Here is a 12,404-nt window from a genome sequence, read left to right as displayed (position 1 = left end):
TGAGGTTCAAACGCTTGGGATACGGGGTAGATTCAATAGCAATTGATGTACGCACTTGAATTGCAACAGGGCGACCAACTGGGACAGTTGGTCAACAAGTGTATTGTACAGAATCAAAAGTCCGGGTATCAACATGTACATCCTAGCATCGTATACCTCCAGGCAAGTACCACTACTACAAAGGAAAGCGCACTCCAAGATATGCCGCAAGGATATCGCCAACGTGAAAGCTATAAAATATCAAAGAAGTAAAAAAGAAGAAGATCTAGTATAAACAAAAAGAGAAGTCGTGAAAATCTCAAGAAAAGAGAACGTCAACCTCTCACAACCCATCCATCAACCTCGTCAACGCCAACCAATCCGCCAACTCCCCCCCACTCTCCCTCTGAACCACCTTCGGACTACTTAACTTCTCATTCACAATCTCCAAATCCAAAATTCCCATCACACTACTACTACTCCTACTTCCCCGCCTCTCACTCAACCCACTATCCACTCTCGCCGCAGTCGTGCGCCGCTGTATCGCCGCCGGCAACGCGATAACAGGCCGTGTTGGGTCCATCATGTTGTTGAATTCCGTGCTGAAGAAGTCGGGGCTGGCGAGGATGTGGGGGGAAGGGATGGCGCGGTTGGTGATGACGGGGGGTGGCGTGAGGTCGGAGTTTGGGTGAGGTTGGGACTTGGTGGGTGGTGTGTTGATGCGGAGGCGGAGGAGGGATGCTTGTTTTGGTTTGGGGAGGGTATCTGAAGGGAGTTGTGGGGTCGCAGCTTTGGACTTGTTGAAGAAGAGGGAGGTCTTCCGGGAGAGGAAGGAGGGTTTGCGAGTTGTGGGTTGTGGTGGTGATGTGGGCATTGGGGCGGGGAGGGACTGTTGTTGGTGTTGTTGCTGGGGGAGACGTTGGGCTGCGGCTTCTTCGTTGGCTTTTTGGATGCGGACGCGCGCATCTTGCTCTTGTTGGAGCTTTGCTTTCGCTTCGTCATCTTTTAGCTGCTGGACCTTGGCTTCGTGGGCGGCTGTTGCTTCGATGCGGTTCCGTTGGTCTTGTTCGTCTTTTTGCTCCTTCTCTTCGGCTTCTTTGAGCATGGCTACGATTAGGCTCCGACCTTCCTCGGAATAGTTGTCGCCTACACATGCCATGGGTGTTAGGCCTGCCACGTTCTTTACATTTGCTTTGGCGCCTTCAAGGAGGAGGGAGGAGGCAATCTTGTCATTGCCACCGACAGCTGCGGCGTGCAAGGGTGTGTTGTTCTCTACATCGAGCGTGTCCATGCGGGCGCCGCTCCGAAGCAACAAGTTCAAGATCTCCCAATCCCCACCTTCAGCGGCCATGAAGAGTGGTGTTCGTCCCTTGTTGTCGAGACTGTTCACGTCCGCCCCGTGCAGCAGGAACTCTTGCACCACATCAAAGCGATGCGCCACAACCGCCGAGTGAAGTGGTAAGCGGCCGTTGGAAAACGGAGATGCGATAGTAAGCTGCGCACCCTTCACTACCAGCAGCATCAGGACATCCAATGCGACTTCCGGGCACTCTTCAAGCAAGAAGGTGAGAGGATGCTGCGTCAGAACAGAGGTCTGCGTTGACTCTGGCGCAGACTGTGGCGACGACGAACGCATTGAGCTTCGAGGAATGCCCGCGTTCGGGTTCGCACCTCCATCAAGAACCACATTGAGTATGCTCAAGACGTACTCCGCGGGCATTGGAGGTTGAAGAGTAATGTGGCGAAGGACCGCGCATATCAAAGAGACGCCCAGGGCTGATCGCGGTAAAGCATTCACATCCAAACCCATCGCGACCATCTGCTCAAGGTCCTTGACAGGCAACGTCGTGGAGAAAGACGAGACTTCCGCAACAGGATTGCTAGGCCGTCTTCGCAGTAACCCTGCGCGCTTCATCCACTCGTACTGCGCAAAAAGCTTTAGAATTCGCTTATCGGCCTCCACCGAAAGCTGCAACTTGCTCTTGGCAGGCACCCAGTCTTCAAAGTCGAATGTGGCACCATGCTTGAGCAGCGCATCTACGAAGATGGGCTTGCCTGTCGTCACCGCGTAGAACAGCGCATCTTGCTTCTTGTGATCTTCGTGGTTGACGCAGTTCCGACTCGCTTTGCGGTCCGCCTTCTGTGCTAGCAAGGCCTCGATCACAGGTAAACCGTCTTCGGGAAGTGTCTTGATGGCAAGGATGAGTGGGGTAGCACCCGATCGCTCGCGTGTAGTCCGGCTGACGCCGCGATCGCAGAAGGGGCCAACGATGGCGGCGATGTCGTTCCATGTCGCCGGCGCTTTGGGTACAGTGCAAGCAATGAGATGGAGAGGACTCATGCCGTCTTCATCCCAGGAGTTGATGCTCGGTGGTATCGTGAGCAGTGGTACGATGGACCATTGGTGATGCTTTACGGCAAGAAGAAGCGGCGTGTTCTTGTCCTTGTCGCCGATGGCGGTGTTTGCCCGGGCTCGTAGTAATGACTGCACAGTCGCCTCCAATCCATTGGATGCGGCAAGATGCAGCGCTGTTTGTCCGTTCATGTTGGTCTTGCGGAGGTCAGATGCCTTGATGAGCGACTCCAGATCTGGCTCCTGGTCTTTTGTACTGTTCGTTGTAGCATTGAGCAAAGGCGTGAGCTCTTCAGCATTAGTAAGATCTGCGTTTGCTCTTTGTCTTAGCAACAGCTCTGTGCAGACTCTACTGTGCGTTGCGAGATGGAGAGGCGTGTCGCCGTCTTGGTCCCTCGCGTTGACCTCAGCGCCAGCGTCGATGAGCTGAAGCGCGATTTTAGGATGGCTGAAACGAGGAGATACGGCATGATGAAGCAGTGTCTTGCCGTCCGGGTATGTCACTGTTGCGTCAGCGCCCTGCTCAAGCAGAGCACCCAGAATGATAGACATGGTCTCCTTCTCTTGGGCTAGTGGGCTCTCGAAGGTGGCCTGGAGTACAGTAAGGCCCTTTCTGTCGCGGATGGTGAGATCCGGGTTGCGCTTCAGTAGTGCACTTATTACTGGCGCACCGGCACATTCCAATGCGACGAAGATGGGACGAAGGCCGTTGGCTGTCTCGCGATCGGGATCCGAGCCTTTCTCTAGAAACATCTCCACCAAGCTCGCGTCATCTCTCTTGATGGCCTCCACAAGGACGTTGGACTCTGAATCGCAAGCTGCGGCGAAGATATCCGCGATGAGGTCATTGCCTACGGAGAAACGGCCCTGTGTCTTCTTCACGTGCTTCAGCAACATCTCCCTCTCCTTCTCCAGCTTGTTGCGCTTGCCATGTGCGGCGTTGATGATCGCTACGGCGCCTTGTATGTTGTTGGCGTGTAAGGCGGCTTCGGCGGGCGTCTGGCCGAGACCGTTGAGCGCTTCGTAGCTAGCGCCATGTTTGAGCAAAGTCATGACTGTGGCTAACGATCCGGACTTTGAAGCTGCGTAGTGTAGGGGTGTCTCGCCGGTGTCGTTCGTCTTCGTCTCGAGGCTGGGTCCGTATGGGATCAAAAGTTCGATGAGATCGCTGCGGCCATTCTTGACGGCTATGTGAAGGGCTGTTTCGCCGCTGGTCTTGATCACAGCATCGGCATCGGCACCAGCATCTAACAGTATTCTCGCCAGACTCGCGTAGCCGTTGGCGATGGCGATGCATAACGGTGGGAGTCCCAAGCCAGCGACATCATTCGGTGTTGCGCCCGCGCGTAGGAAATGTGAAAGCGCTGCCTCGCGTTGGTGGTAGACAGCATAGTATATCGGTGTCCAATCTTTCGATGGCTTGAACTCGCCAGCACCCTCCGGTGATCCCGCTGGCTTCCCGAACTTGCATCTCATAACCTCCACCGAAGTTTGCAGTGTTGAACCCTTTCGTTTCAACGCAGTCGGTCTCGTTGTGTCCCGATCCAGATCAAGGTCGATATTGCGGGGAATTGGGGGCTCCATGTCGCTTGAGTATCTGCTAGTAAGGCAACCGCAAGACTTAGATTTCATGCTCGCGAACCTTACATCAAGGCCTGATAAAGCAGACAATCAAGGGTTCAGGATAGCGACAAAAGAAAATATGCAGGGTAAGGAAAAGCATCCGGGTACCCACCACAGAAGAAAGCTACAAGAGCGACAGGAGCTTGACAAGTACGCTCCCCACCTTTCCCCTTCTTTTTGCCAAATTGGAGGAGCTGAAATCGTGGCGCGCCCACGAATCAAGTCATTCTCGTCGCGGTTGTCGTGCCATTTCGCCTTGCTTACCGCTAGGAGCCATGGTTCAATTACCAATAACGGGTGCCTTGTCGTGCTACAAACCTAATCGCGCCTCTATGTAGTCCCGAAACGGGTAGCTAGGTGCCTGGATTCAGTCGACGGCAGATGTACGACTCGCATTTTCGCGGAACGGTACGCCTGGGACGATCGCCGCAGCGCTTCCCTGCAAGCTACAGCGCTTGCTGTCAATCATCTCAGAAGGAATCCCAGAGGCGTTGTACAGTTGTCTTTTCGCTTGGCTTGCTCGCGACGGTCCGCGAATGACGGAGACGCTACTAACTATAGAGGGGCAATGGCGCGGTGCAGATCTTGCTGTTGGACGCTGCAAGCCAATGCGTCGTGACGGCGATGGACGCGAGGCGGAACAACAAGCAAAGTCAATGGCGACGGAGGACGCGATACTTTCGCGCTCGATGTTCGGAGGGAGGTGCGCCCGGTGCTGCTTGCGGCGTTTCGCTAGCCGACCCACGTGTTTGTAGCTGGATTGGCTCAGGGGTAAAGTGGCCTCCATCGCCTCGCTATTGCGCGCCGTCGTCCTTGGCCAAGCAGACGGCGCCAATGCTACGGGTACAATGTTTCCGCAACAATGTTGTCGAGTGTGCAGGCGTTTATTGAGTGGAGATTGGACGAAAAGTCGAATTCTGGCCGCGGTAATGCATGGGGATTTCCAAGCAAGGGATTCATTCCAGCTGCGGTGGCTGCTGCGAATAGCGGGAGATCATCCGCCAGCTCGGTATCACGTTGAAACTCAAAATGGGAGCTGGTTTGCTAAGATCATGCGCAAGAAAGAGTGTTTATTCTTCGTGTAGTATGCCCGCGAAGATCGTCCCAAAATCAAGTAAGGAGTGTAAGAGGACGCGAAACCGCCGTCCATAGTCAAGTACGCAAGTGCGCAAAAGCAATTCCCGCCTTCATTTTCCAATTTGTATCCCCTTCGTATTGCATCATCCTCCTCTTACAGCGATCGAGTCGCATTCCAACGGCAGCGACGAGTACGCTGGCAAGTCGCTGCACGTTCAGCCTCCCCGCAACCCACGTGGCCGCCAACACCACCTCTCAGAACTTCACACCCAACTTCCAGCCAACTTGGAGTGCGCGACTCCACACAAAGCAAAGTGACGCCACGATGTAGCAAGCTGCGGTCCAGATGACCACTCCCCAGTAGTGTCCACCAGTGGACTGGATGATCGCACCCGCAATAGGAATACCCGTAAGCGTGCTGAAGCTGACCACGGTGTAACAGGTAGCGTAGTACCTGCCGTAGACATTCGTATCGCAAAGCTGGCCGACGCAGACTGGCGTCAATGAGATGTTGGAGCCAGATGCGAAACCAAACAAGACCGCGTAGACAATGGAGAGTGCTTTGATAGCCGTAGCTTCGGCCGCGGAGGTGGGGGTGAGTAGCGATGCGGGCAGCCAGAAGACTAGCGATGTAGCTGAGCAAATGGCGAGTGCAGCAATCATGCTGTTGAAGCGCCCGAGCTTATCGGCTAGGAAGCCTGGAACCCATCGACCAAGACAGCTTCCCGCGTTGAAGATGGCGATGAGTTGGTACGAGAATGACGGGCTGAAAGCGCCAGTACTGACCGCGAAGGTGGTAAGGTAAGTGATCGGGATGAAGAGTGCCCATTCCATCATGAAGATGCCGACCGTGAGCAGGAAGTAGCTCTTGTGGCGGAAGATTCGAAAATCCGGCCATACTGATTGTCCAGCTTTGGGTGGTAGGCGGGAGCGGATCAGGAAGCAGGCACCAATGCAGCAGAAGAGCGTGATGAAGCCGATGATGCGAGTCGCCCATGGGAAGCCAACCCTGGGTAGCAGCTTCTCCAGCGCCAGCGGGAATATGACACCACCCAGCGAGCCTCCAGCTGCGGCGATACCCGTTGCGTTGCCTCGCTTTTGCAGGAAGAAGTGGCTGACTGCAGCGAACGCAGGCGTGAAGATCAACGATGTACCGAGACCCCCAAGCACGCCGAAGACGAGGAAGAAGTGCCAGTACAGTGTGCAAATCCCGAGCAGGAAGTTTGACAAGCACAGCAGGATGCTACCTGCCAGCACCAATAGCTTCGGGCCGTGCGCATCGAATATGGGTCCAATCTGAAGTCCGCAGAAGAACGACAGGAAGACGTACATGCTGAAGATCCACGAGATGGTCGACTCGGTGTAGTCTGCAAGGTAGTGCTCGGCAATGTAGGCATGGTAGATACCGACTGTGTTCATCATACCCAAGGATGCGATGAGTCCAAGGAACGATCCTAGAACGACAGACCAGGCACCTAGGCCACCTTCTGGATAAGTTACTTCGTCATTGGCAATAGACGTTGATCGAGATTCCTCATCAAGAGGTCGGTGAGCTTTTTCATCTCCAGTTGCAGTGTTGCTTGGGCGATTCTCCTTGGAGTTGGCCGATGCCGGGGCATCGGCGTTGTGAGTTTGGGCACTTGGGCATGGTGACAGTGTGTCCGATGGCGGGATCGTAAATTCGGCGTGAGGATAAGTGTTGACTCTGGTCAAGTTGTTGTGTGGGCTAAGTGATCCTGGCGTGCTGCCTTTTGGTTCGCTGCTCATACGAAGGGCCGAGTTGGTTTTGGGGTAGGTTTCGTCTAATATGTATGACGATGCGCGTTATTGCGCTGGCAAGTTGATGTCAAATTCGTGAAAGATGTCGCAAGCTCCTGCACAGTCCCCGAAAAGCGTCCTCGCAGCCCTGAAGTACCTCCCAATCGATGATGCGCGCCGAATTTGAATCGCAGATTGTGGTTCCCCGAGCGGTTTGGTGTTGCATAGTCGAGCTCCCCGAGCGGTATAAGTACGTTGGATGCCACAGGAGGGGTAAAGAGCCATGACCAATAGACCCACTCTGCCGCTTCGGCAACCACTCGCAATGCGGTATCGCCCGCTGCCGACGAAGGGTTTTCAGCACACCTCTATTCCGAACCGGTGCATGATTCGCCCTAGACGCCGAGAACCAAGACTCTGCTGGACATTGGCGGTGAAGTCAGCATGATGGTCTGGACGACATCGTCTCCGGACATAGTATTTCTCGGAATTGAAATCGGAGTTGAGCGTCATCGGCATCGGAAAACTTCTTGTGGGGGTTTCCGACCTGCTCGATGATGTCGAAAGCTTTCTTCTCTTGCGAAATGTAAACCAGGAGCTGTTCAGCCATTGGTGCGATCTTCTGAGTGTCGTCGGTGGCTTCAAGGATGGACAGCCACAGCTGCGTGGTAGACGGTGTGACTGTGGGTGTAGGAACATCGCCGAACATGGAATCATAGCGGTCATCTTCACTGCCATGTCGGGTATATGGTGCAGCTGGCATCTTGCTGACCTTGGGTGTAGGTAATCGAGTGCTTTGGTTCAGCATATCCAGAAGCATTGTACTCTCACTGGATCCATTCGTGCCGATGCTGGAGGCATCGTCGCCCTTGTCCGAGCGACATCCTTGGATGGCTCTGTGGAGCACTAGCCAACTACCGCGGAATCTCCAACGGTCTTCGTGCGCTATGTCACGGTCGCGAGAAGCATACGTAGCCCTCAGTCTACTTTCTAAGAGGTCGTAGAGTGTACCGGGACATTTCTCGCTGGTGATTTGGGAAGTTCTGGGACTATTCTGCGGTGGTTTGGAGTATACGCTATCTTGACCGGCATGCTGTGACGACGGTTTGTTGCACTGAACACCTTGCGGCAGTTGTGATACGTTCTTGTTATAAGCCTGTTGATGCGCTGAGCTACTTGTCGCAAGGTCCACGGATCTTCCTTGTTGCTTCGATCTTGTAGTGTACTTCGCCCGGAGGTTGCGTACATCGCGACGGAGTAGCTTGGCTGTCCAGCGGACGTCATACGGCAAAAAAGAGCGCATCATGATGAAGAGTATAGCTATCAATGTGACTGACTGTATCCATGTTAGTTGAGATTGCAGATTGAGGGTTCACTTGGCGCACACTCACCAATATCAACATGCGTTTAAGTGGCATGCGCTTGGTGTTGTGTACGGAGGTAGAGGCTAACTGAATGTGAAAAGAGCAATACACGCGAGTGAAGATAGTGTGATTGAAGTTGAGTGCGCGTGGTAACTGTACGAGATATTGCTAGACTGAGAGCAAAGTGACAGTAAAGTGACAATGAAGGGTCCAATCTAATCCCACGTGGTTTGCGCTCGTGCGCGCTTTCAAGGCAACTGCACTTAGGCAGTGTAAACAAACGCACAGCAGGCGCGCCTTTCACTTCCATCCGCTTCGACGGGAAACTATCAGCGTTCGCTCCACACTCTAAGTACCCGAGATGAGAAGATAATCCACGTAGCCAAGGGCGTTGCAGTTCCTCAACCCTCACCATACGAGATGAGAAGACATAGTAAAACGCACCGCATTCCAGCACCTACCTGGAGAAACAGAAAAGAAGTCGGTCGGCAAACGTAACGTCCGCTCTTTCCGCATTCGTCATCGTATACCTACACCGTCCACTCCACCACCTCCCCCAACTTCCAATCCACATCCTCCATCCAAGCCCCCACACTCCACGCACCCAGTCCCCTCGGCCACCAATTCTTCTCACCCTCCTGCTCCACCTCACTCTCCTTCTTCTCATGCACCTCAACCCAGCACCCCCGCGCCCTCGGCGTGACCGCTGCAATATCAAACGCCCGCCACTTCTGTGTTCCTACTAGCACCGCGTCCATCTTCTTAATGTCTGTGTCGTAGTCGTCTACCTGTAGTCCTTCTTGCACTTCTTTAACCGCTTTCTCGTGACCCGGCGCAGATGGCAGGGGAGGTTGCGCGGCAGCCATGCTGAGAGGGAGGTATTTCGTGTTCAACGGCATTGACGGAACCCATTGCCAGGGTTTGAGAGTACAGGCAAAGAAGGGTGCGCCGCCATCTCCTTCTTTGGTGCCAGGCGGGAAGACTTGCACAGTGAGAGTGGATGGGGGTGAGGCGCCGGGGGCAGTAGGCGGTGCGGAGAAAGAGAAGCGGGCGAGCTGTTTGGGAATGTTCCAATTTAGGCGCCCGTTGTAGGTTGTTGTGCGTTGGGAGACGTAGATGCGGGATATACGCTGGGCTTTTTTGGGGATTTTGATGTGTGGCTGGCCGGATGGGGTGGTTGTTGGTTGTGGGACGGTGAAGTTTCCGGGGACGAGGAGGAGTTCGTCGTAGGGGCCTGTGATGACGTTAGAGAGGAATTACTAGAATTGTTGTCATCTCGTGTCGTCTTCTGGTGTATTTCCTCCTGCTCATTTCTATCCCTCAAAAGAAGTCGCGTTCGACATCTACAATACCCACCGACTCTTCCATCCACAACCTTCCCTCTTCTCACCCTTTCCCATCCCTGCTCATCCCACAAAAGGAACATCCCACATACCAACAGGCGTATCCCTATACCTAACAATACACACCGTCCCCAACCCTCCCTCAAACTTCCCCATCCCCTCATCATCCCACCCACCCTCCTTCCCCTCAAGCTCACCATGCACACCCCCAGGCAACCCCTTCAACACATGAAACAGCATATACACTTCCGCCGTGAGTTTCCATGGCGCCGGCGCACGCGCAACAGGATGGAAAGACGGTTCTTCAGGGCCGGGTGCAGACATTGCGCGGTATCACGATCGAGAAGGTTGATCAAGCGGGATGACAATGGTGTAGGAAAGACAACACTTCAGAGATGGATATGGTGATGGTGCTAGCCGTTTACTGTAGTTGAAGTAATAACACCAGCTACCGGGTAACGTTGTTGCGACCTGGCATGTGATGGGCAAGATATCCGGTTCAGCCGCGGCTGCAGTGTGCATCTCGAGACATCCCTTGCAATATTCTCTCGGTAAAGTACCAAGGAGACTGTGTGGCACAGCACAGCAGCTTACATCGCTGTGTATAAGCGCCAAGGTGCTTTGTTTCTATCACTAAGCACTCGATGGGGTCGAACGACTGATGATAAACGTACACGGGAGTGATGGAAATGTTGCGTGAGGAGAGGGAGGCCAGAGAAGTTGATGAGGAAAGCGCGATGGTCTGAGCGCTGCGTGCTTGAACCCATCCATGCCGCGTTCTTAAGTGCCCCAAGCTCTTCGTGTGACGCATCACCAAGATCTGGTACGATTTACGATGACAGTCACACAACGATGAGATGGTACTTCTCTCAACTTACCTCATCCACTCTCAAAGCACACATGTACCAAACCAACAAACTGCCGTCGTCGCAACTATACCCATCAAGTCCCGCCTAACAGCTAGCCCCGCCTCGCCAAAATTCTGACAACCACCACACCAACACTTACGCACATGCAGATGCACTCATGCCCATCGCGCCCACCTTTCTGCGAACCAAAGATGTCTTGCATCACACGTCTTCGCAAAGTACTCCACATCCTTCCATCCGTCCACCCATCCCCATCTATCCCTACATGCATCTGCACCCTTCCTTGCACACCGCTACTGATGTGCCGTCCTAAACATCCCTTAAGTTTAGTTCCCTTAGTCCTGTCAATACATATGCAGCTCCAAATACTTCTCGGCGCGTAGAAGAACCTAAGAACACCTTTCAATATTTTAGAATATTTTAGCAGCGTGGTTCTATCCGTCTAGTCACCGTGCTTTCATGCCCACTTCTTCTACTTAACCCCAAGTAGAATTATCTGGGGGTAATAGAAACTCACCCTGCCCCGCTTTAACCTTGATGGCCCCAGTAACACCCGCGTCTACACATGAGCATGTTTTTGTTAGACATGTAGCGGGTGCCTCTACTACTACTACTGCATAGCTCGCAGTGCGAGCGGAGATTAAACACAGAAGCACTCCTACTCATGCTCATGTCTCTGTATTGGGCAAAGACTCGTGTGCGTCCGTCATTATACTCCGGAAGAACTTCAGTAGGATCTGATCGCTGGAGGAAGAAAAGGGTTCGTGGGCACCCCACAGCACGAGATCAACGATTCGCTGCTCTGTCGATTACTACCAAATCGCCGGTAACGCAAACGCGGCTCTGCGTCGATCATCATACGTACATATGTCAGCTTGCTGTCCAGACCCTTTCTTCCTCCCGAGATGTTTCCCAACGATTTCCAGCAATACTACATCGTTCGTTCTCGTTCTTTCTCCCTGCTCCATCAACTCCATAGTCTTTCCCCAGTCGTTGGAGCATCATCTCGTGGCAACGCGTCTATTGGCTGAGAGTCGGGCTATCCAATAATACAACCCGGCTAACTACGGCGTGCGCGTCCACACACACACAACAAAGCCGGGGCGGGAGTGTGTCGAGGCCAAAACCAATAGACCCTACGAAGCTAGGTCATGCGGCTCTGCACCTACCCTTTCGACCTAAACTAGGGCTGGCGGCGGACTGACAGCCCTGGAGTGTCAATGCTCACGTACCAGCCTTGTCCCCAAACAGCAGTCCGCTTGCATGACGCGCAGCAGAACGACGATGGAGCGGCGGTCTGTGGCGGGACAAAGCGTTTCTTGGCGGCTCGAGCGGCGGACGAGTCAGAACACCAGCACTACTACCATGGCACGTGGCATGGTAAGCTGTGACCCTGAGGGACCGGGCGAGTGGCAATACATCGGCATGTGATGGCTGGTACGTAGCGGGATGTTGTAACCTTGGCATGAGGGTACCTCGTGGTTGTTCGTGTGCAAGGGAACCCATTGTACGAATGCGGTGGCGTATCCCTCGGTACGTTGGTAGCGCAAGGTTGGTGGTAGGAACCCAAACGGCGCGCTACACCGAACAGGCGACGGGTCCGGTCGGTAGTCATGTGTAGCCAGATTAGCGATGTTTGGACGCGGCTTGGAAGGGCGCATGTCCGATGGATGAGCGTCATCACGAAATTGTCCGGAGATGAACGATGAGGTTGAGCGGGGAACCAAGTGGTGAATTGTGTAGGTTTGAACTCCGACACGCATGTCCGTTGGATGAGCGTGATCACGAAATTGTCCGGAGATGAACGATGAGGTTGCAGGAGGAACCAGATAGTAGTGTGTGAAGTATGTAGAGTGTGGTATTACGGGACCCTCCAAGATGTACTTGTCAGGATAGCCGTCATGTCTATCAACTATCTCCGAAAATGACAACGCCTGTGGAACTCGAGGTCCTATTTTGAATAACTTTTTGTGTACTCTGCGATAGAGGAGAACGCCGTTTCGAAGAAAAAGAGAGAAAAGAGACCCAAGTCTATCAA

General features: G+C 53.7%; 3 protein-coding genes across 3 annotated transcripts; all 3 read right to left on the bottom strand.

Moving 5' to 3' along the window:
• Positions 1–322: 322 nt before the first annotated feature.
• Positions 323–3,916, bottom strand: J4E78_010433 (uncharacterized protein; the record flags this gene model as incomplete). Its single annotated transcript, XM_049371011.1, has 1 exon — positions 323–3,916. The coding sequence occupies one exon, from the start codon at positions 3,914–3,916 to the stop codon at positions 323–325; it is 3,594 nt and encodes a 1,197-aa protein (XP_049217270.1).
• Positions 3,917–5,287: 1,371 nt separating this feature from the next.
• Positions 5,288–7,809, bottom strand: J4E78_010432 (uncharacterized protein; the record flags this gene model as incomplete). Its single annotated transcript, XM_049371010.1, has 3 exons — positions 5,288–6,671; positions 7,252–7,686; positions 7,802–7,809. 3 exons carry the CDS (start codon positions 7,807–7,809, stop codon positions 5,288–5,290), a joined length of 1,827 nt encoding a protein of 608 aa, XP_049217269.1.
• Positions 7,810–8,684: 875 nt separating this feature from the next.
• On the bottom strand, positions 8,685–9,821 carry J4E78_010431 (uncharacterized protein; the record flags this gene model as incomplete). The annotated part of the gene is made up of 2 exons (XM_049371009.1): positions 8,685–9,388; positions 9,674–9,821. The coding sequence occupies 2 exons, from the start codon at positions 9,819–9,821 to the stop codon at positions 8,685–8,687; spliced, it is 852 nt and encodes a 283-aa protein (XP_049217268.1).
• Positions 9,822–12,404: the final 2,583 nt, after the last annotated feature.

The sequence above is a fragment of the Alternaria triticimaculans genome (assembly GCF_023758025.1).
Source record: "Alternaria triticimaculans strain BMP 0046 chromosome Unknown scaffold_32, whole genome shotgun sequence".
NCBI classification, from domain to species: domain Eukaryota; kingdom Fungi; phylum Ascomycota; class Dothideomycetes; order Pleosporales; family Pleosporaceae; genus Alternaria; species Alternaria triticimaculans.
This window is presented reverse-complemented; position numbering and strand designations above follow the sequence as displayed.